At 39.7% G+C, this 21,264-nt stretch overlaps 3 protein-coding genes across 3 annotated transcripts; 2 read left to right on the top strand and 1 right to left on the bottom strand.

Moving 5' to 3' along the window:
* On the top strand, positions 1-2,739 carry LOC146697451 (uncharacterized). Its single transcript, XM_085474207.1, has 3 exons — positions 1-220; positions 309-463; positions 1,206-2,739. Exons 1-3 carry the CDS (start codon positions 187-189, stop codon positions 1,668-1,670), a joined length of 654 nt encoding a protein of 217 aa, XP_085330333.1. The 5' UTR covers positions 1-186; the 3' UTR covers positions 1,671-2,739.
* Positions 2,740-2,932: 193 nt separating this feature from the next.
* Positions 2,933-10,298, bottom strand: spring1 (SREBF pathway regulator in golgi 1). Its single transcript, XM_085476185.1, has 5 exons — positions 9,671-10,298; positions 5,859-6,015; positions 5,610-5,761; positions 3,915-4,028; positions 2,933-3,459 (listed from the first exon to the last, which is right to left on the bottom strand). Exons 1-5 carry the CDS (start codon positions 9,764-9,766, stop codon positions 3,376-3,378), a joined length of 603 nt encoding a protein of 200 aa, XP_085332311.1. The 5' UTR covers positions 9,767-10,298; the 3' UTR covers positions 2,933-3,375.
* An 18-nt stretch (positions 10,299-10,316) lies between these two features.
* rnft2 (ring finger protein, transmembrane 2) lies at positions 10,317-21,258 on the top strand. The gene is made up of 10 exons (XM_085476184.1): positions 10,317-10,452; positions 10,529-10,606; positions 11,451-11,962; positions 12,048-12,124; positions 12,784-12,884; positions 13,209-13,362; positions 17,823-17,972; positions 19,299-19,364; positions 19,470-19,571; positions 20,295-21,258. The coding sequence occupies exons 2-10, from the start codon at positions 10,560-10,562 to the stop codon at positions 20,427-20,429; spliced, it is 1,344 nt and encodes a 447-aa protein (XP_085332310.1). The 5' UTR covers positions 10,317-10,452; positions 10,529-10,559; the 3' UTR covers positions 20,430-21,258.
* The last annotated feature ends 6 nt before the right edge of the window (positions 21,259-21,264 follow it).

Raw genomic sequence — 21,264 nt, 5'->3', positions numbered from 1 at the left:
TTCTAGAGTCTAGAGAATACTTATCATCATCATCAGTAATTTCCTTTGGTGGAAGAGGTGGTGACCTGCCAGAAGAAACTGAATTGATTGGTTCAGTGGTTGACTTTCTTCATCAGAGGATATGGTTAAGTAAGCGATAGGGCAAAATTATATTTCACACACCTACTGCCCTTGTCACAGTAAACTATGAGGAGAATTACAATGGGAGAATATAGAGCAGGTACAGTATACCATGCAACAATGTGAAGTAGTTTGTATGAGAAAGTACACCAAACTTAAAATGTTGTGATTGTACACTTGGTTTACAGGTTTTCTGAAACTGGCTTGTATCTGGATGGCGATTCTGATGCACGGCTTGGATGCACAACTTGCACCAAAGAAACATGCTGCAGGTGCATCGTGCAGTCCCAAACACCTGACAGCCCTGACCGAAAGCTTGGTCAATGAAAGCTTGAGATGCTTTGTAAGTAACTTTAAAACTATTCATTTTCTCACCAGTGCAACCCAGAGAAGTGGTTTTGTGACGCTATTTGCAATCTGCCAGCGTGCTTGGATGACGCAATAGCTGTGGGGAGGTAGTCTGAATTTTTCTATCACTTAAATTTCGCAAAAACAGTGTAGCTCCCAAAGCTCTGCTGAGTAGTGCTGTGTCACAGCCTTCATTTCTAGAGTGTGTTACTCCAGATTAAGACACTTTTAGTGCCAGTACCATAGCAATTCTGTAGTCATTCTTTGAAACAGTTTCAGTTAAATTGCACTTTGTTGCTATTAAGATGTCTGCTTTTTTTTTTTTTAACAGAATTACATCTCAGGTGTAGATTAAACAAGTTTTATCTATGAAAGCGCATCAGCCAGAAAACTAACTAACTAAACTAACTGGGTATTTTTTTCTGGTTCTTACAAAATAAACAAGACATGTCCTTGTAGGGGATTGGAGGAATATTTTTGTGAGGACAGAAAAAGTTGTTATTTCTATTGCCTGAATAATCTCAGGAGACACAGATTTTTTGTGTATATAATGGGTTTAAAAACACATCGTTTGATTAAATCTAGTGTTAAGTTTCTTCTTTTGCTGTGGTATAGATTCATGCTGAGATGCTTTATATGACCTTTCAGAGGCAGTTTAAGAGATTAGCTGCGTATTCATGGGATGAGCAACACACGTCTTCAAAATCTCCTCGCCTCACTCTTGTCTTTTCTTTTAGGATGAAGCCAATGGAAAACACCTTGGTATTTGGTTACCTGGCTTCCCTGAGCTCCACGTCCAGAAGAGCTTACCTCCTAATTGGACAAAAGTTCATTGCAGCTTGCGCTTCATGCATGAAGGTCTAAATGACATCTTGGAGGACCAGAAAAACAACCTGAATCCTCAAAACGTTTCACTTCACAAGAAGCTAGAGGAAACCATTGCCAGGATTAAAATGCTTGCAAATTGTATAAACATCATCTTTAAAAGTACATGTCCCTCAAAGCCATCACCACCTAAAATGCCTAAACAAGTATTTGAGAGGAAACAGTGGAGTCATACCCTGCTAAAGGCAGCCGGGGATTACCTGGTATGGCTGGAGCAAATGTTTGTTTCATATGTTAAAGGAACAAAAATGGGGAAAGGTAAAGTAACAAAGACCCAGCCTCATAAGTACCTGGAGGGGAGTGGATACCTGCTCTGATTATGAACAAGTTTAGCTGAGTTTGTGGTGAAAATGCGGTTATAGTTTGTGGCAGCTTTTCTTTAGCCCCCCCACCCCCGTCCAAGACTTTTAAATGCTACTTTTTCATGCATTCAGTATGCTGTTATGCATTAAGGATCTTTACAGTGTCTCTCTCTATAATATATCTGATATTTCAGTACAAACAACAACCGACATGGTTAAAACAGCCAAAGAGGGTTTTTTTTTTATAAAATTTATGAAGGGTGTACTTTGATATTTTGGAAAATTGAGCTGTTCTTATTATTTTAAATGAGAAAGTACATGCAAATGTCTAATCGACAACATAAGTAAGGCACAACTGGGGAAGCAATTATCCAAGCTTAAACCTGACAGACAAAAAAAAGGTGAAAATCGCTGCTTTTATCTGCTATCACCCAAATCCACCAATCGGCACCTCTTAACAAATGTAAACCCCAGTACTGCTGCGCTAACAGCTGGATCTTTTTCTAGCTGGCTGCTATTTGACGCTTCACATTTGATATCACAGGTGTGAATGATAACAACCATCTCAACAAATTCTAATAAAGCAAATATCTCCGTTTACCAAAACGTCATGTTGCTACCATAAAAGCGTTATCGGAAATGTCTTTGTTCCAAACCTGATAGCTCAAAGCAATCAACATGTTCCCTTGTGGCAGTAATTAATCAACTTGCCAACCAGGAAAATGAGAAATGGCTCTAATACATCTCCTAATTATGACAGTTTGTTTTCCTCAGCCTTCACATTGATTAATTGTTTTGCTCTGACCAACTATCCCATGTGTGGGGGCTACATTGCCTGAGGTAGAAAGAAACAGATAGCAATAACTTACAGAGAGCTATTAGTTTGGACTCCACATAAAAAACAATCAAGTTATATTAAATGTTTCTATATTTTCAAGAACTTTTAATCAAATTTTGATTTTTTTTTTTTACTGTTATTTATACTGAAATTCCTTGCATTATCTTTCTTTTCTGTGGAACTTATATTTATTCACCATAACTATTAATTTTTAAAAAATAAATAAATAAAAAAACAGCTGTTATTTCAAAATGATGTCTTGTTTGATTTTCTTCCTGGTGCTTTAGACCCACAAGCTTAATAAAATTTGAATGCATGACATTGCTATCTACCACTGTTATTTCAGTTAAATAAAACCTGCTAGAGTTAAACTGCCATTTAAACCACACTACTACAAAATCTACATGTCACCATTCAGAGAGAAAAAAGCAGAAACTCATTCAGTTTCACAGTCCCTTTTATTAAATAAGCATTTCATCTGCATGCACTATACACAGAGGTTAGGACACATTCTTTGCCATTTTAAAATGTTCAGAACAAAACAGAAAGGTTCGTTTGATTTCATGACATGACTTTATGACTTGTTTGAAGCAAGTGTTGATGGATGAGCTGCCTGCTAAATAGACCTGATGATCATCACGGATGAACGGATAAAGCGTATTATGCACTTATGAAGTGTAAATAATTTAAAAAAAGAAGAAAAAAAAAAAGCATACAGCGTTTTGTCCTTTTTGAGGTTGGTCTTCCTTCATCTCTTTGCCACAATATTGCAAAATTGTCCAAGCATTTCATATGCACCATCTCTTCAACAAACACCCTTATTTGTCAATTGCTATTCCATTGCTCTTCGATTACTAAACACCAGAAGCAAGTCAAATAGGCTCATACAGGCAGAAGTTCTGGAGGACTCTCACCATAGCAGTACTTTGCTTGAGGGTTTCGGTACGTGTTTTCATGTTGAACGCTCTGGAGAAGGGGAAAAATAGAAATGAGACAAACTAAAAGCTTGTGCAGATTCAGTGATTTACAATGAGATTAGCCGAGAATCAGTTTTGTTTCTGTTTTTTATTTATTTTTATTTTGGGGAGTTTTTCAAATTTCTAAATGAACCAACTGTCTCAGGAAATTCATGAGAAAATCATTATGTGTCATAGTGATGCATCAAGTTCAAATAAAAGCGTATCTTTTGTCAACAACTGTCTGAAAAATATACAGATAAATGTATGAGCAAAATATCGACTTTGAATGTCAAGAGATAAGGGTAAGTGTTGCTGCATATCCGCCAGACTACTAATTTCACTATTCCTTTGTTTCCAAATGATTACAGTTATTGTTATTATGATTTGTATGGGTCAACACTTTAAAACTGGTTTGGAAAATCTAACAATTCATGTTTGTTTCTTCTGTTGAACTTAACATACTTGTGAAGATGTCCTACACTTGGCCAGACACAACTCAAAATGATCCGCGACAGCAGTGAAAAGATTCTGGAAACCTTCAGCTGCACGATTCAGGAAGCGCTCAAGAAGAAGTTGCTAAACAAAAATAGAAAGAAAAGAAATTGAACATGTACAAAAACATGTATAGATTTATAATCACTTAGATTTATTATCTGTTCCCATTGCATGCACTGCTTTGCTTAAAATGCAAACTCAATATGCAATTTTAAATGATATCTTTGGTTTCAAATAGGGCTGCTCGATTATGGCAAAAATGATAATCACGATTATTTTCACTGAAATTGAGATCACGATTATTTGACGATATTTATTTAACCCTTTAAGACCTACTATAGAACCAAGTCCGCCAGAGCTTATATTATTTTTTTACATGTTGTAGTGCCATTTATGGGAGCATTTCAAGTTGCTATACAACTGTTATAGCCCATATTTTAATAATATGTATGCATTAAGTCCATAGTAACTACATTAATTGCAAAAAAGTGCAATAAACTACAAAAAAAAATTGAAAATCGTTTTTGTTTGTTTTTTTACATATATTTCTACTTGGAGAAATTTAAGAGGTTTATCCCTCAAAACTTTAAATACAAAAAAGTTGCAAAAAATAGTTTACAACAACAGGAAACTTATTTTGAGTGTGTTCATAGTTTTATTTTGGAGATACACCAATTTTTATATACTGCAGGAAAAACAAAAAAACAATCCTATGATGCAAATTTTCAAAGAAAACAGCAGGTGCATCAAAATAAACTATTTCCAGCTGTGCAATTCGAGTTCTAAGCATCCCAGAAACTATTCAGAAAAGTCAAACATGACCAGTATAGGCCTTTAAGGCCTACAAGTAAAAAAAACTACATTTCCGCGAAAATGACGTCACTTCCGGTTTCGGCCAGGAAATGGCGGACATGTGATAGTTCGCGCTGACGCCTGTTTCACTGTGGGAAGTGTTACGAACAGCTGATCGGATCAGCGAAGCGTGTTTCTGGAATATTATGTTTTTGTTCCTGCAAGCGCTTTTTATGCAATTTTTGCAAAGCTTTATGTGGAAGGAAACCGTGACCGAGGACAAGCTGATGGTATGAGATGTAAGTACAACTCCTCTGGTTTCATATGCAAAACAAATTATTGCGCTAGCTTACATGGTCCAGGTTCTACAGGGATTTAAAAATAGTTACACAAAACGGAGCGTGCTGCTCTGACGGCTTTAAAGGGTTAACAATGACTTTAAAAAATAATATAAAATAGTGTGCTATTTTATATTATTGAAGTTTTTTTTTTTTTTACCTCTCTTTTCAACCAACGGCAGTCACTCTCCTCTCCAAATAACTTCTGCTTAGCTTTCCGAGCTTCCCTCGGGTCCTCTTAATCAGCGGTCTCCAACCTTTTTTTGCACCACGGACCGGTTTATGCCCGACAATATTTTCACGGACCGGCCTTTAAGGTGTCGCGGATAAACGAGGGAGGGGCTAATAATCGGCTCAGTCATTTTTAATGATCGTTGAAAGCCCAGATCGTAATCGTGATTAAAATTCGATTAATTGAGCAGCCCTAGTTTCAAATGTGTGCATGCAAAGGTGCACAGCATGTGGGCAGATATGCCTTTTCCGATGAAAGTTAAACGCGATGATCCTGAAGGCCCTTGATGTGACAGATTACCTTATCGGGCTGGAGACAGCATGACACGCAATACTCATAGATGCTACAGCATCCATTGGCCAGGCAACTTTTACATATGTACTGTCTGGTGCTGGGAGCATTGACGTTACAGCAGCCATTAACGAGCAAGTCTTTTCTCTCACAGACATATCCTGTAAAACATTAATGCAGATTATGATAAGCACTGGTTACAGGCTACATCCGATGTGTTATCACTGTATGGTGGTGAGTAATAGATTTATTACTCACCAAGTTCGTCTGTAAGCAGTGTCTTGCCCTGGATGGAATTTCTACACTGAGTGATCTGTCGGCTGCTGTTCCCCAGGTTAAAGCGGACTTTCCAGGGGATGCGATGATCTGAATCTCTAACTTCTAAGAGTGTTCGGTCTCGTATGGTCCGCTCCTCCTGAAAAATGCACACATACAAGAAACGGGTCATGGAAAGCTAATGAAGAGCAACATAAATTTCAGAATATGGTTGCGCATATACAGTGGGGCAAAAAAGTATTTAGTCAGCCACCGATTGTGCAAGTTCCCCCACCTAAAATGATGACAGAGGTCAGTAATTTGCACCAGAGGTACACTTCAACTGTGAGAGACAGAATGTGAAAAAAAAAATCCATGAATCCACATGGTAGGATTTGTAAAGAATTTATTCGTAAATCAGGGTGGAAAATAAGTATTTGGTCAATAACAAAAATACAACTCAATACTTTGTAACATAACCTTTGTTGGCAATAACAGAGGTCAAACGTTTACTATAGGTCTTTACCAGGTTTGCACACACAGTAGCTGGTATTTTGGCCCATTCCTCCATGCAGATCTTCTCGAGAGCAGTGATGTTTTGGGGCTGTCGCCGAGCAACACAGACTTTCAACTCCCGCCACAGATTTTCTATGGGGTTGAGGTCTGGAGACTGGCTAGGCCACTCCAGGACTTTCAAATGCTTCTTACGGAGCCACTCCTTTGTTGCCCGGGCGGTGTGTTTTGGATCATTGTCATTTTGGAAGACCCAGCCTCGTTTCATCTTCAAAGTTCTCACTGATGGAAGGAGGTTTTGGCTCAAAATCTCACGATACATGGCCCCATTCATTCTGTCCTTAACACGGATCAGTCGTCCTGTCCCCTTGGCAGAAAAACAGCCCCATAGCATGATGTTTCCACCCCCATGCTTCACAGTAGATATGGTGTTCTTGGGATGCAACTCAGTATTCTTCTTCCTCCAAACACGACGAGTTGAGTTTATACCAAAAAGTTCTACTTTGGTTTCATCTGACCACATGACATTCTCCCAATCCTCTGCTGTATCATCCATGTGCTCTCTGGCAAACTTCAGACGGGCCTGGACGTGCACTGGCTTCAGCAGCGGAACACGTCTGGCACTGCGGGATTTGATTCCCTGCCGTTGTAGTGTGTTACTGATGGTGACCTTTGTTACTTTGGTCCCTGCTCTCTGCAGGTCATTCACCAGGTCCCCCCGTGTGGTTCTGGGATCTTTGCTCACCGTTCTCATGATCATTTTGACCCCACGGAATGAGATCTTGCGTGGAGCCCCAGATCGAGGGAGATTATCAGTGGTGTTGTATGTCTTCCATTTTCTGATGATTGCTCCCACAGTTGATTTTTTCACACCAAGCTGCTTGCCTATTGTAGATTCACTCTTCCCAGTCTGGTGCAGGTCTACAATACTTTTCCTGGTGTCCTTCGAAAGCTCTTTGGTCTTGGCCATGGCGGAGTTTGGAGTCTGACTGTTTGAGGCTGTGGACAGGTGTCTTTTATACAGATGATGAGTTCAAACAGGTGCCATTCATACAGGTAACGAGTGGGGGACAGAAAAGCTTCTTACAGAAGACGTTACAGGTCTGTGAGAGCCAGAGATTTTCCTTGTTTGAGGTGACCAAATACTTATTTTCCACCCTAATTTACGAATAAATTCTTTACAAATCCTACCATGTGAATTCATGGATTTTTTTTTCACATTCTGTCTCTCACAGTTGAAGTGTACCTCTGGTGCAAATTACTGACCTCTGTCATCATTTTAGGTGGGGGAACTTGCACAATCGGTGGCTGACTAAATACTTTTTTGCCCCACTGTAACCCTATTCTAAATTCACTATATTATTATTCTGACAGATAATATCTGTCAATAACAGTAATGTTTCGAGAAACTATAGCCACTGTTTCAACAATGTAGAAGACAAGTAGAGTAAGAAGGCCATAGTGATCGATGTAGCAATACCCAGCAGTAGCAATACCAAGCAATAGCAACATCAGGATGAAGAAACACGAGAAGCTTGAGAAATACCAAGGGCTGAGAGAAGAGCCAGAGAAGATGTACAAGGAGAGGGGAACAGTGGTCACTTTGATGATCTGAACACTCTGGGCAGTGAAAAAGCAGATTCCAGGAATGAAAACCGACAGCTTTGTCCAGAAAAGTGCAGTTCAAGGAAAAGCAAAGATCCTGCGCAGCATCACCGTAACCAAACTGAATAGGCACATGAGTCCACACATGAGCACAGCATTGGAAATAACGGGTACGTTGACCAGTAGCTGGGTCAAAGCACCAGCTACTGGTGCAGCAGTAATCCGAGACTCTAGACATTAAGGTGTCATTCAGACTGAGTGAGTGTGTGGCTGAATGGTTAGAAAGAAAGTAAAGGTGATCTGGACTGAAGAGGTGGAGCTGCCAGGAGGCAGAACGGTCAGCTCAATGGTAGTCATCAGATAATAATAATAATAATAATAATAATAATAATAATAATGAAAGGGCCACAGATGCCACTGATGAGTTCTCCACCCAAAGGCCATCACCCTGAGGCTCTATGAGCAACAGAGAGAGGAATAAAGAGGATTAATGAGTGCCAGAGCCACAATCCAGGAAGAAACGTGGAGCCTCTGTTAATGCATCGGACAGAGAGCCCCCAAGTTAAGCTGCTCTATGAGGTCTTCAGCTGGCTGAAGGCAGCTGGTGATGAGGAACAAGAGAAGCTATCATACAAGACCAAGCCCCTACATGGGGTGTACCATCAACAGATGGAGGAAGTGGCTGGCATCAAGAAATCCTACCAGTGGCTAGAGACTTAAAGGACAGCACAGAGGCAGCTCATGGCATCACAAGAATAGGCCCTAAGCACCAGATCCATAGAGGCAGGGGTCTACCACAGCTGACAGAAGCCAAGCTGCAGACTGTGCAAAGGCTTCCTAGAACTATCCAGCACACTGCAGCAGAATCTAAGATGCAAGAAGGGACAACATACATTGAGAGGACCTATCAAGTGGCTGGGATAGTGTACGAGAATATCTATGCGCATGTGTTTTAGAAGTCTACTATTACCTGCTGGCTGAAAACTGCAGGGCTAAGACCCTGTGGGACTTTCAGGATAGAGAAGAAGCTGATGGCCAGCCACACAGAAAGTGGTGGCTGACAAAAAGCAGGAGACTGCAAATGTCTCTATCCCATGGGACAACAACTTCAAAAAGAAAGCATGAGAAAACTGAGAAGCTGAAGGAACAACTGAAGCAGACGTGGAAGGAAAAGTCAAGTGGCCCCAGTGATACGAACTGTAAACCCCAAAATTGAATAGTGGCTCCAGCAGACTGCAGGCTGACCATCAGAGGCCTGTCCAGAAGAGTGCAGTCATAGGAACAGCTAAGATCAGAGCCCTCACATTCTCGGGCTGCTGGTAGAGGACCCAAGCTTGAGGAACACATACACACACAAAACAGAAAGCACAAACATTTTCATTTAGAAATCTGTCAAAAAAGTGGGCATAAATTATTGTTTAGATGCTGGTAAAAGTCTGTAATATTAGACCCAGCTACACTTTCAAAAAATAATGCCACAAATTGTGATTATTCAGAAGAATAGTTATTTGGACAAGGTAGAAGCTTGGATATACAGCTCCCTACTAATGCGTGTATGTTTGGTTTCCTACTTAGAATTGGCATGTAGTGTGTTTTTTTGTTTTTACAAAGCAAAGAAAAAAGAAAGTGACTAGATCTTTTTTTCCTCTTGCATGTTTTTTTCTGTAATCGACTTATCTCAGTGTGAGTTTCTGTACCTGTTTGAGTGTGCTGGTCAGAAAGTAGATGAGGGAGAGTCCAAAGACAACTCCCAGCACCCAGCGCTTTCTCAGTAGCCGCCGTAGCACCATCATAGCATGGCTTGCTTTGGGGAAATGCAAGTGACAGCCCAACACATCAAACCTCCACGGATAGCAGTTCTCTGGCTGTCTTCAATTTTCAGGAATATGAAAAGGCTAACTGTAAATAATGTAAAGCTAGCTCAGTTGGTGGTAAAAATGCAAATATAGGACATAGACGGAAAATAGCTAACTCTAGCTAACCCATGTTTTAACTCTTAAACTCACAATAGCAACCTTTAAATATAATGTTTTGAAACTACCGAATTACGCGCTGGACATGCAAGCTAAGTGTTTCACTGTAAATGCCAGCTTTGTTAGCCTGCTAGCTAGCGCCGTCTGCTCTCGGTGTTGCTAGATAAATAATGAGGAGCGATAACCAATAAGCTATGACGCTGTTTAATAACGCTTCTTCGTCTCCTCTGTAGATAATAATTCGATCATGTCCAAAATTATGTCTAGTAAGAAGAAACGGTGGGATTTTTTTTCAGCAAAATCTGACATCCAGCATCAGCAAAACAAATCCCCAGCACGGATGTAGTGTGGTCGGAAAGAAGGTGCTGATTGGTAGATGGCGGTCTTAGTGACGCCACACCGGAAGTTTCCCGAGCGGATCGTCTGGGCAGCAGCAGCAGCTGTCTAGCTAACCATTTACAACAACCATGACAAGAGCTGTAGTCCAGTACACCGCATTAATTCAGGTAAAGTGGTTTATATTTTTGGTCACTTCTGTGAATCACATACTGGTGATGATACTGTGGATTTGTGCGTTTACAGGACTGGACCATGTGGTGATGATCGGTATGCCATGCAGAGGAGACACAGCAGCAACACGGATGGCATGCCCTCTGAAAGGTGGGGAAAGGAGGTGCTGCACAAATGCACAGATGCTTTTGTCACCCCTTCTGCCTGCACCGCCTGTATGCTTTCTTGGTAGTTTTGGCAAGGCCACATATTTGCAATTGTAGGTTATATGTGCTTTCCAACATTGTTGCAACACTTTGAGTTTGGCCTTCCTCCATTTGTTGCCTTATAACTCTTAATTAATCTCAGCACAAAACAAAAGGAGTTATAGACCAGCATCATTTCATTTTGCCAGAATAAAAAATTGGAGCTCCAATCGCGTTTAGTTCAATAATTCAGTGAGCAACATACTGGCAGCGGAAATGAATGGCGCTCAGGCCGGCCTTTAGAGACATACTAAAGACCTCGGTCATACAGGAGGAACTCAGAATAAAGCTTTTACTCCTCTGCAATGAATGAATCAGTTGAAGTTGTTTGGGCATCTGACATCTGGACCACCTGAATGCCTCCTGGGTGAGGTGTTTGGGGCATCCCCTACTGTGAGGAGGCCTTGGGGAAGACCCAGGGTACGCTCAAGAGATTATGTCTCTGAGCTGGCTTGGGAATGTCTCAGTGTCCCCAGCAGAAGAGCTAGAGGACGTGGCTCTGAAGAGGGAGCTTTAGGCTTCTTCATTTCATTCATTTAACCCCTGTTTAAGAAAAACTGCAACCAAAAGCCAAACTCATCAAGTTTTATCATCAGTCTCAATTTAATATCTGTGACTTGGAGTAAAAGAAAAACGCATCTTTGTCCCCAGAGGTTTTCTGATAATTGAAGAACACACTACACAGATTAAGATGCTGATGATTATTCAAAGACTGCATACTATACTACGTGCAATTTTTCTCCATTTAGGAGCCGAAGCCAAACTCTGGGATCGGAAAGCAGCCTGGATGAGGGTGGTGTGTTTGACTGCCTGAAGCCTGAATCACCCGCTTCTCCCCAGCAGATCTTCTCCGGCCTTGTTGGTGTCCCCTCCAGCTCTGTCTCCTCTGCCCAATTCCAGGCAGCCGGCTTAGTCTTGGGCTCTCCCCCTGAAGTTTTTATCCAGATGACAGCATCATCCAGAGAGGAAGGGGGGCCCCATCGCACAGAGGGTGGACCTTTTCTCCCTCGGCCACCTCAGCACCATCATCACCATCACCACTTCCACCATCAGCCCCTTCAGCATAGGACCTCGTCCCTGCTCCAGCAGGCTACCACAGCAGCTGGCTCAGAAAGGCACAGCTCCAGGGAGGAGGCCCAGGAAGACCAGTCCACCCCAGCCCCAGCTTTGTCTGAGTTGAAAGCAGTGGTCACCTGGCTACAGAGAGGCTTCCCCTTCATCCTTATTTTGTTGGCTAAAGTCTGCTTTCAGCATAAACTAGGTATTTCAGCTTGTGGAGGACTAATGTGGCTAAGATTGTTTAACGGTACCTCTCATGCACTGATGATATTGCACCTCTCTCGCAGGAATTGCTGTATGCGTGGGGATGGCCAGCACGTTTGCCTATGCCAATTCCACTTTAAGGCACCAAGTATCATTACGGGTAAATGGTAGAACAAAATCCAAGAAGTATAGCTATTTTATTCTTAGATCAGATTCACGCTAACGTTTTCCAAGCACGTTTTAGCACAGCAATTATTACTGAAAGATGTAATTATGTTCCTTATTTCTCTTTATTATACTTAATAAAACTGTTAAATGATATTAAATTAGCAATTATTATTATTAAATAATATTTTTAGTGATGTTAAAACAGAATGCACTGATCCATTTTTTGACGATATTGTGTGTTAAATGTAACGTAGTGCCGTTTCAATAACAATTGGACTACAACAGAGCTGTATTGTAAAAATAAATAAATAAGTGTAATCATTTTTTGGTAGACAGAAGATTTTGTAGGTGGATTAATTCATCATCGTCGTTGGTCTTGATGAGCATAAGAAAAATATACGCGCTGAATAAGTCTTATTCTAAACATCATAAATCAATTTGGTGTATAATCACTGAAATACCTTTTAAAATTGACTTTTTATGTGAGAGATGTCTATGTATACATGCTCTTTCACATTCAAACAAACTCATAACACACCAAGCATTCTGTTAGTTTGCAGCATTATTTGAAATACTAGCACCTTACAGCACATTTAGAAGAAATGTATGGTGCATGTTGCTTGAAATCCCTCTATGTGTCTCTGTTACCAGGAGGAACGTTCTGTATTTGTTGCTCTATGGATCATCATGTTCCTTGGAGGGAACATCGTGTATATCTACTACACATTTAGTCATGAAGAGCTGCACAACAGGTAGTGTACCAGCAAAGATTTTTCTAGTAGTTCTGTGTTTCTTTGCCTGCCATTTTATTTTATTTTTTCTACATATACATTTAGGTTTTTCCCCATTCATTTTTATGTTGTGCGTTTTATTTTTACTTCCATTTCCTTCAGGCAGTGTTCCCGTTCTTGTCTGATCTTGTCCTGTGAGTATTTTTGTTTGTTTTGTTGTTTTGTTTCCACAGAGTTTCTGACATGTTCTGACATCTTTTCCTGCTGTTGTTTGTCATTAGATGAAGTGTAAGCAACACCATCCTTGACAATAAGTCGCTGATTCATTTTGTTTTTCTCTTCTAGCCTCATATTTGCCAAGCCCATCCTCAACAGCTTTGATTTCTTTGATCTGATCTGGGCAGTGGGCATCACAGATTTTGTACTCAAGTACGTCACCATCATCCTGAAATGCTTTGTCCTCTTTCTGCCTAAGATTCTCCTGGCATTCAAATCCAGGGTAAGAAATCCAGATTCATTCATTTTCTAGAGCTTTTTACAGAAAATGCACATTTTTCATGTTAAAAAAAGATACAGAGACCAAGACAACATTTTGATTTCAGTGAAAGTGTAAATTAAGAAATAAGTATCCATTAATTCAGCGGTCCCTAACCTTTTTTGTGCCACAGACTGGTTTAATGTCAGACAATGTTTTCACGTACCGGCCTTTAAGGTGTCGAGGATGATACGACCAAGACAAAAAACTGTGGCATTTTGTAAAAATAATAATAAATGCAAATTCACTGTGTAATTGTGTAACTTTATTAGCAGCGTCCTCCTGAAATGCGCCAACGACATTGAGAGTAACATCAACTCTCGCGGCCCGGTACCAAACGACTCATGGACCGTTACCGGTCTGTGGCCCGGGGGTTGGGGACCACTGCTTTAATTTTCTTCCACTTAGATCGATGTCCAATAGAAATGTCCAGATTTTGCACATTTTTGAAAAACCTCATTTAGAATGTGGCCAGAAGGTATAATAGTCAGATAGCTAAATCATCTCAACCAGGTCCTTCCACTGTGACTGGGCAGCGGCTTTAATCTGAAACTCTGTGCTCATTACTCTGTCATCAGGTCTGGTCAGAGTGATGTAAGAGTGTTGTAGATTTCTTCATCAGATAGTGATGCAGTGAACAGATATAACAGATAAAAATGAATTCTTCTTTGCCTTGATTTTCACTGTAAAGCAATCATTTTGTCTGTGTTAAAATCAAGCGCACTCCTTTCCTTGACAGCAGTCCTCTTTTGCTCCTCCCTAAAAGTTCAACTTTACTCATTATTTAGCTCATTTAAGACCAAGATGATGGAAAAAGAGTATTTCGTTAACAAGCAGTAATAGACATAAAAGATTTCGGTAGGTAAACTTGTGGAAGGCAATTTAATGGTTGCAAGGTCTCAGGGGATTTCTCACAGTGTCCCCTTTTGGTGGTCAGTTGTTTGTTGGCTTTATGTTCTCAGTCTCTCTCCCCATGGCTACCACGCTGGCTTTGCAAGCACATTCAGCCCGGTCGTCTTGTTGCCTTCATCTGCAGGCCTCCTGCAGTGGAGGCTGCAGGCAGGGAGCGACTGCCAGGTGACTTTGCAGGAAGGGTCATAAACTCACAACCAGATGACTTGTGTCTTTGACCACGTTCACGTTTGCTTTTCATGCGATTTCTAATTAAAACCCAAGCAAATCCTGTATTTGGAAAAAAAGGGAATCAAATGCAAATGTTAAAGTTCATGAAAAATCATAAAATATCAAATAATTGAGATTATAATTATTGGCCATACAACTGATTAATTTTGATTAGGCCTTTACCAAAACTGAGCATCTTTACTTTCCAGATCATGTCATTCTTTTCTTCTTCGATTATCACACTGCAAATTATTATTATTAAGATTTAGAACAACTTGATCAAAAACCTTTCTTTCTCTTTAACTCATTAATGAAATACCAGGTTGTATATGTTGTAAGATTGTATAGCAAACTTGAAAGACATCTAAGCCAAGTTTCTGTCAAAAGGCAGTATTCATGCTTGTTCACAACATGTCAAGTTACAGGGTGCTCACTCTTAAAGTTGTTAAGCTCGGTTCATGAGGTGAAAAAAGAAAATTTGCTAAACTATGATGAAATACTCCACTGAGTGAACAAAGTGCTAAAGGGTCACAGTGTGAAGCTGTTTTGTATTCATTAGGTTTTAAACGGTACTCCTTAGGTGAGCCTTGTGAGTGCGGGTGTCTGCTTGTGTGGTTTTTTTCTGTCCTGAGGCGACAAAGTATGACTGCAAATGCGCACGCACACACACACACACACACACACACACACACACACTTTGATTTCCATACAGGTGCAGCTTGTATTCCCGTTGTGTGCTTGTGCGTTAAATGGGAGGTAGAGGAGGGGGGAGTTATAAAGTATTAGGATTAAATTTTCCACTGATAAACAAACCTAGAGGCCTATCAGAACCACACCAGCCAGCAACTGAGCTCATTTGCCCTCGAGGGGATTGCAGAGGTGAGGTCATCCCTCCCTGGAGCTGGACCATTACCTGTATCCTCCGCTCACAAACACACAAATATACACACACGGATTGAAGCTTCACAGTTGTGATGGGACACGTAAAATATTTTGGTAATCCCCAATTATATCATCAATTCTTAGCTTTTTTCTCATTGAAGCCAGACAGTGCTGTCTGTTCTGAACCCCATGAAGTCATATAATCTGCCTTTTGGATTCATTACTGTGTCCAGCTGTGGATACACTAATGATTCCACATAATCACTGCAGTCAGCACAAGTTTGCACAAGCAATAGCGGGCATGCGATCAGAAGTTCCATGACGGTTATGTTTTAAAGGCATAGACTCATAAAACTGCTTTTGCTTGAATTTTATTTAATGGGTAATTACTAAACATGTATTTTCAGTGTTATCAAGTTGTCGCTAATTTCAGTCGTGCTAATATGGAGTTAAATATATTTTAAATACATAAGATATACCTAATAAATCCCAAGAGTAGAGAAATTACTATAAAATAAATGCATATCGCAGGTATGCATATCAAAGACCTGACACAGAGTCTTTGGATTTTTTTTTACTCTATTTCTTAAGAACATGACTTTCAGCTACTGTAATCTACTGTAGATCATTTTTAGGGCATTTACTTCTTCTTTTGCCCTTCATTTTTCCTCATTTCTTTTAAGGACACACACTTTTAAAAAAACAAAACAAGAAAAGTGTTCAACTGAAAATGGTCGAGTACAAAGACTGGACCGCACGACAAAGCTGCCAATGCCCAAAGAAAACCTTTAAAAGACCTTCAGAAAACCTGGGAAACTTTTGCTGAAGACTACTTTTCTTTTAAAAAAATGACAAGAAAGGCTGGTTCCTTGGAAGAACAATATAAAGAAGTGAGCATTTGCGCAAGACCTTTGCACAGAAATGCAGCTCTGTTAAGATAAAATAATAAAAATAAAATAAAAATAATAAACTAAAGAAGGTAAAGAATGCACAAAAATTATTTTAAATGTTTGTTCTGCCTACGCCAGAAAGATTTCCTTTTTAGACTTTTGGTAGCTGTGGAAAAAATGACTCAAACAGGAGCGTCCAGTAAGTTCTATTAACTAAATCTCATTGTTAAAGTTTTTTAGTTTGAACAGTCATACAAAGTCAAATTGTATTACATGTAAGGCAGTATAGAACAAAGTAAATTCATGTTTCGGGTGAATTGAATAACTGTGTGGCTAATTTTAGTGATACGATTTGTCCAGCTTGCAGTTTCTGTGTAACTGTCACTGCAATTCTTCTTCTTGTGTAACTTTCTTACCACCTCCATACACTCGTATTTTATATATAGCTAAATTTGAGTGACGCTATTATTACTGTTATTTTATTCATATTGTGATAATATTAGTGCATCCTTTTTTGTTTTGAGGTCCAAAATAACATTGGATATTGCAACAGCCCTAAAAGAATGACCCACAATGTGCCAGTCAAAGGAAGTAAGAATAAGCTATGACAGAACCGACTACACATTTTGTTTGTCAATCCTTTCTGAGTAATGTAGATTCCAGTCTTGTAGATAAAAATGTACAGTAATGGCTAAGCTAAGGACTACTCAAGCAGTATCTGCTACTCACACTGGCTGGCTCATCTCCAAACTTTAAATTTGACAGTTTTTACGTGGGCGTGATGGGCACTGTGGGATGCCAGACTGAGGGGACAATAAGGAAGATGAATTAGTAGCTAGTAGAGGTCTACTTCCCCTGCCTACCCAGCTGCTTGTGCCTCTTTACCCACAGTCATCAATCTTTGTCAGCTATCATCCAGGAAGTCATTATGCAAGCCAGGGCAATCGGGGAATCAAGTTTGCCTTCGTTTTGTTCGCCCCCGCTTTTAACCGTCCCCAATTCACTTAACACACTTTGTGGCAGTGGGGACAGAAGTACATTTCTACTCTGTGATTACGGAAGGGAGGCCCTTTAAAGATAGCTAGCGAGCCCCCATAGGGCTGAGCTTAATGTGGGCACTGGGTAGCAGGTGGAAAGAGCCGCTGCCAGTTTCCCTTGCAGTGTGAGGAAATTGCTTGTACTGCTGTGAAACTGCTGAGATCTGGACAGCGGCCACATTTGGGCTGGAGGCATGCTGTTTTAAGCTTTTAATACCACACTGCTCTCGACTAGATAGAAGAGTGCCCTGAAGCTACTGAGTCCTTTTTGCTTTTTTGGACAGCTAGTGAGTGGATCAGACAAAGAATACATATTGTCTCCACTGGGTATATATATTTTTTCCTTATATTTGAAACTTGTGTTATGTGTCTTTTTTGTTTCTTTTTCAAAAGTGCTGCCATTCAGTTTACATGGCCACATATAGTCACTGACACTGAATAATTGAAGTCTCAGCTATTGATGTAGTTTTTAATATTGTGTGTGTTTGTGCAGGGTAAGTTCTACCTGCTGATCGAGGAGCTGAGCCAGCTGTTTCGAGCCCTCGTTCCCATCCAGTTGTGGTACAAGTACATCATGGGAGAAGACCCCTCAAACAGTTACTTCCTGGGAGCTACACTCATCATCATCTACAGCCTCTGCAAGGTTTCAGCACCTGAGGGCAAAATTGTTTTTGTCCTTTTTTTTTTAGGTTTTGCATGGAAGGTTTCCACTAAAGACTTACTTTTAGACTTCTGGTAGAATTTTAGTGGTGCTCCTTTGCAAACAAATCATCAAAATTCAGTCATTATTTTCAGTCATGTATTGGTATGAGGGGGAGAGAATCCAGATGAGGGGTCATTTAAAATTATCAGACTTTTCCTCAACCATTCTTTTCTCCCCAATAATTGTAAGTCATTAGTACCATTTAGTCTGCTGTTCCCAGTATGGACAGGTAATGCCTCTGCAAATTTCTGTAAAACTGGTGGAAAAAAAAAAAAAAAAAACCCCAGCATTGTCACATTTGACAATGATGATGTTTTTAAGCAACATTAGTTTCAGAGTAAGAATGCACCTCAGCTCATGGACCCGTGACAGGGGAAGAAAGAAGGCAGAAAACTTAGTCAATGGTCACAGGAAGGTCAGCCTTTAAAAAGACTTCAAAACTCAGAAAATAGACTTTCTTGGGCAATGACTCACTAAAAGTTGGACACGACATTCTGTGGGAGAACAGAAATAGTGAAAATTAATGGAACATGAATGAGCAAGTCTATGGATGATGCAAAGATTATTTACACTCTGAGACTATTCATTCTACAATGTGTGGTTACAATTATTGACCTGCTTTCTTTAAATATAACAGTGATTCAGATGTTGTAGTTCTTAAATATGGGGGTGTTCGACTGCGTTACGTGGGTAATCTCCTGGATGTGCGTACTCCATGTACAAGTTGCAGCACACAGGTGTTTTCCAGAATCAGGCAAAGCAAGGCTTGCTTTAGTATAACAGCATGCTGATATGAATGCTTCTTTGAGTCATTGTCGTCATAACGGTGTTGAATGACTGGGCAACAGTTGAATGAACTTCAAAGAAACGAGCTTACACCAGAAGGCTGTAGGTGAAGGAAGTTATCAAAGGTCTAGTTTGTGTGTAACTGAAACAATTTGGACTTTTGATCAATTTGTAATGGCTTTATTTCATATAAAGACAGTGAGATAAGAATTAAGTTAGTGAGGTGTGCCCCTAAAAGAAATCCATTTTTGTTGTTTTAAAGTTGAAATGAACAGTTATGTAAAATAGATTTTTGTTTCTTTGTTTTCATTTCAAAGCAGCGGTGTGCCCAAATATGGACTTGTGAATCTGTTTGCATGTCTGTAAACTAAGTCCTTTCTAATTTTGGATGAAATGGGGAATCCTGACGGATGCTGTAATTCCATATTTTTTTTATTTTTTAAATAATTGTGCTTTGTCTTGATCTTGATGGATTTGCAGTCCTTTGACATCTGCGGACGTATATCTGCAATACACAAGGCCTTGGTCATGCTCTGCAGCTCCCAGGTCAGTTGTGGGTTTTGTTTTTTGTTTTTTTAAGAATTTATAAAAAATCTAAATGACTATCCAGAAGATTTCACTCCTTTGTGTGTTTGTGCATATGTCATCCAGAGTTATGGAGTGAGAGCTGGCAGTCAGCAGTGCAGCGAGGCAGGTGATGTCTGTGCTATTTGTCAGGCTGATTTTAGAGACCCCATTGCACTTCTCTGTCAGGTAAGGGTTCATTAACTGGTAACAAAATGGTAAAAAAAAAAAAAAAAATCTAAATTTTGCAAATTATTTGGCTCATTTAAAGTCAAAATTGTTGTCACTGAATGTCACTATATACTGACTGTTATTTGGGTGTGGTTAAAAGTTAATATGACCTACTTTTGTTGCTCTGTTATCATCTGTAAATAACAATTATGTTATAGACTTCTAGAAAAGATGGACATAGTTTCTGGGTCTGAAACCAAACCTGCATTCTTTCTAATGGCCAGCAGAGGGTGGCTCTGTGGTCACAAACAGCTTTTAGATTCCTTGATCCTCTAATAAGGGCTCAGTCACTAGGTTCAGTGACTGATGTTAATTTTTGAAATTACAGCCCCCTTTATCCAAAAGAGCAATACTGCAGGACAAGCCTAACATGTGATTATTACTTTTGTTGTTTCCATGGTTATGTCACATGGTTTCACAGTCAGATGTTCCCTGCAGTTGTGACATCTGGTTTCGGAAGTGCTTATACGGAGGGTCAAGTATGCTCAATGTTTCACAACGAGGCTTCATTAACCCGTGATGATTTCATGGTGACTATGTCCATTTTTTTTAGATGCAGTTTTCACAAGAGTAGCTTGAGCGACAAATTTACTTATTTATTGGTATTTTTAGCAAGATATCCTAGCTATGTATGTGTCACACTTCTGCCATCAAATAAATGAAGATTTTGTTATTTTGCAGCACGTGTTCTGCGAGGAATGCCTGTGTTTGTGGTTCGATCGTGAGAGAACGTGTCCACTGTGTCGGTCTACTGTCATTGAGACCCTGAGATGCTGGAAGGATGGCACCACCTCAGCTCACTTCCAAATTTACTAAGTTCTAATAATATAGCATGAGCATCCAGAGATATGTGATTGTACTCTGAAGCCAGGTAAACAGTGATGTTTCTGTAAATGTCTTATATAAATCAGGCAAGGAATAATTGGGGTAATACATGATATATTGGGGACATTAAATTTATAGGCATTTGAGAAGGCCATAATCGAATATATTTAAAAACAATCATCTCCTATAAAGCTGGTGATTGAGGCCACATGTTTAAAGAAATGATCAATGTGGTAAAGGAACATAAACTTGAGCTCAATTTCAATGGTTTGCTACTGTTGTAATCTATGGGTAACTTTTTATTTGACTTTTTTTAATATAAAAGTTTGTTTTAAGTGCGGTTATAATGTAAAACGTGACTGAATATACACTCTGAGTTGTCTTTACAATTTCATCACATGTATTGATTTAGTTCTACAAATGACTTTATTTGAAAATGAAATGTCTCAGAATGATTCTTAATGGAAAATCAGTTTGTACTCTTTAGGTAGAAGATGTTGTGGTTGGTAAAACATAAGCATATATAGATACTGAATAAGGAACAAGGTGGTGTGTGCCGTTTAAGTAGCCTGACCATAAACGGTGCATTGTAAAAGTGTTGATATCTAGTACATACATTGTCACTGACATCAGAGGCACATATCTGATAATCGTCCACACTGTAAATTGTCTTCCATTGTTATTCCTCATTTATGTTGTTACTGTGTATTTTATTTAGAATAATTTTCCTCGGGCTGCTTAATAGACTCTAGGACTATATGGAAAATGCGCAGTGAAGCACTGAGATCATTGGTTTTGAAATAAAGCACTTAAGCTCAAATATCAG

The sequence above is a fragment of the Copadichromis virginalis genome, linkage group LG12, assembly GCF_057382275.1.
Source record: "Copadichromis virginalis isolate Kocher_CV1m ecotype Utaka linkage group LG12, C_Virginalis_male_GT1.1, whole genome shotgun sequence".
In the NCBI taxonomy this organism is placed as follows: Eukaryota; Metazoa; Chordata; class Actinopteri; order Cichliformes; family Cichlidae; genus Copadichromis; species Copadichromis virginalis.
The sequence above is the reverse complement of the archived record's forward strand: the minus strand, read 5'-3'. Positions and strand labels throughout refer to the sequence as shown.

Coding starts and splice junctions, on each gene's coding strand:
- LOC146697451 (XM_085474207.1), top strand. CDS start 187: ATGAGGAGAATTACAATGGGAGAATATAGAGCAG. Junction 221..308: donor AATGGGAGAATATAGAGCAG/GTACAGTATACC, acceptor CTTGGTTTACAG/GTTTTCTGAAACTGGCTTGT. Junction 464..1,205: donor ATGAAAGCTTGAGATGCTTT/GTAAGTAACTTT, acceptor CTTTTCTTTTAG/GATGAAGCCAATGGAAAACA.
- rnft2 (XM_085476184.1), top strand. CDS start 10,560: ATGCAGAGGAGACACAGCAGCAACACGGATGGCATGCCCTCTGAAAG. Junction 12,125..12,783: donor GGCACCAAGTATCATTACGG/GTAAATGGTAGA, acceptor CTCTGTTACCAG/GAGGAACGTTCTGTATTTGT. Junction 12,885..13,208: donor CATGAAGAGCTGCACAACAG/GTAGTGTACCAG, acceptor TTTCTCTTCTAG/CCTCATATTTGCCAAGCCCA.
- spring1 (XM_085476185.1), bottom strand. CDS start 9,766: ATGATGGTGCTACGGCGGCTACTGAGAAAGCGCTGGGTGCTGGGAGTT. Junction 6,016..9,670: donor TGACCAGCACACTCAAACAG/GTACAGAAACTC, acceptor TGCATTTTTCAG/GAGGAGCGGACCATACGAGA. Junction 3,460..3,914: donor AGTGTAGGACATCTTCACAA/GTATGTTAAGTT, acceptor CCCCTTCTCCAG/AGCGTTCAACATGAAAACAC.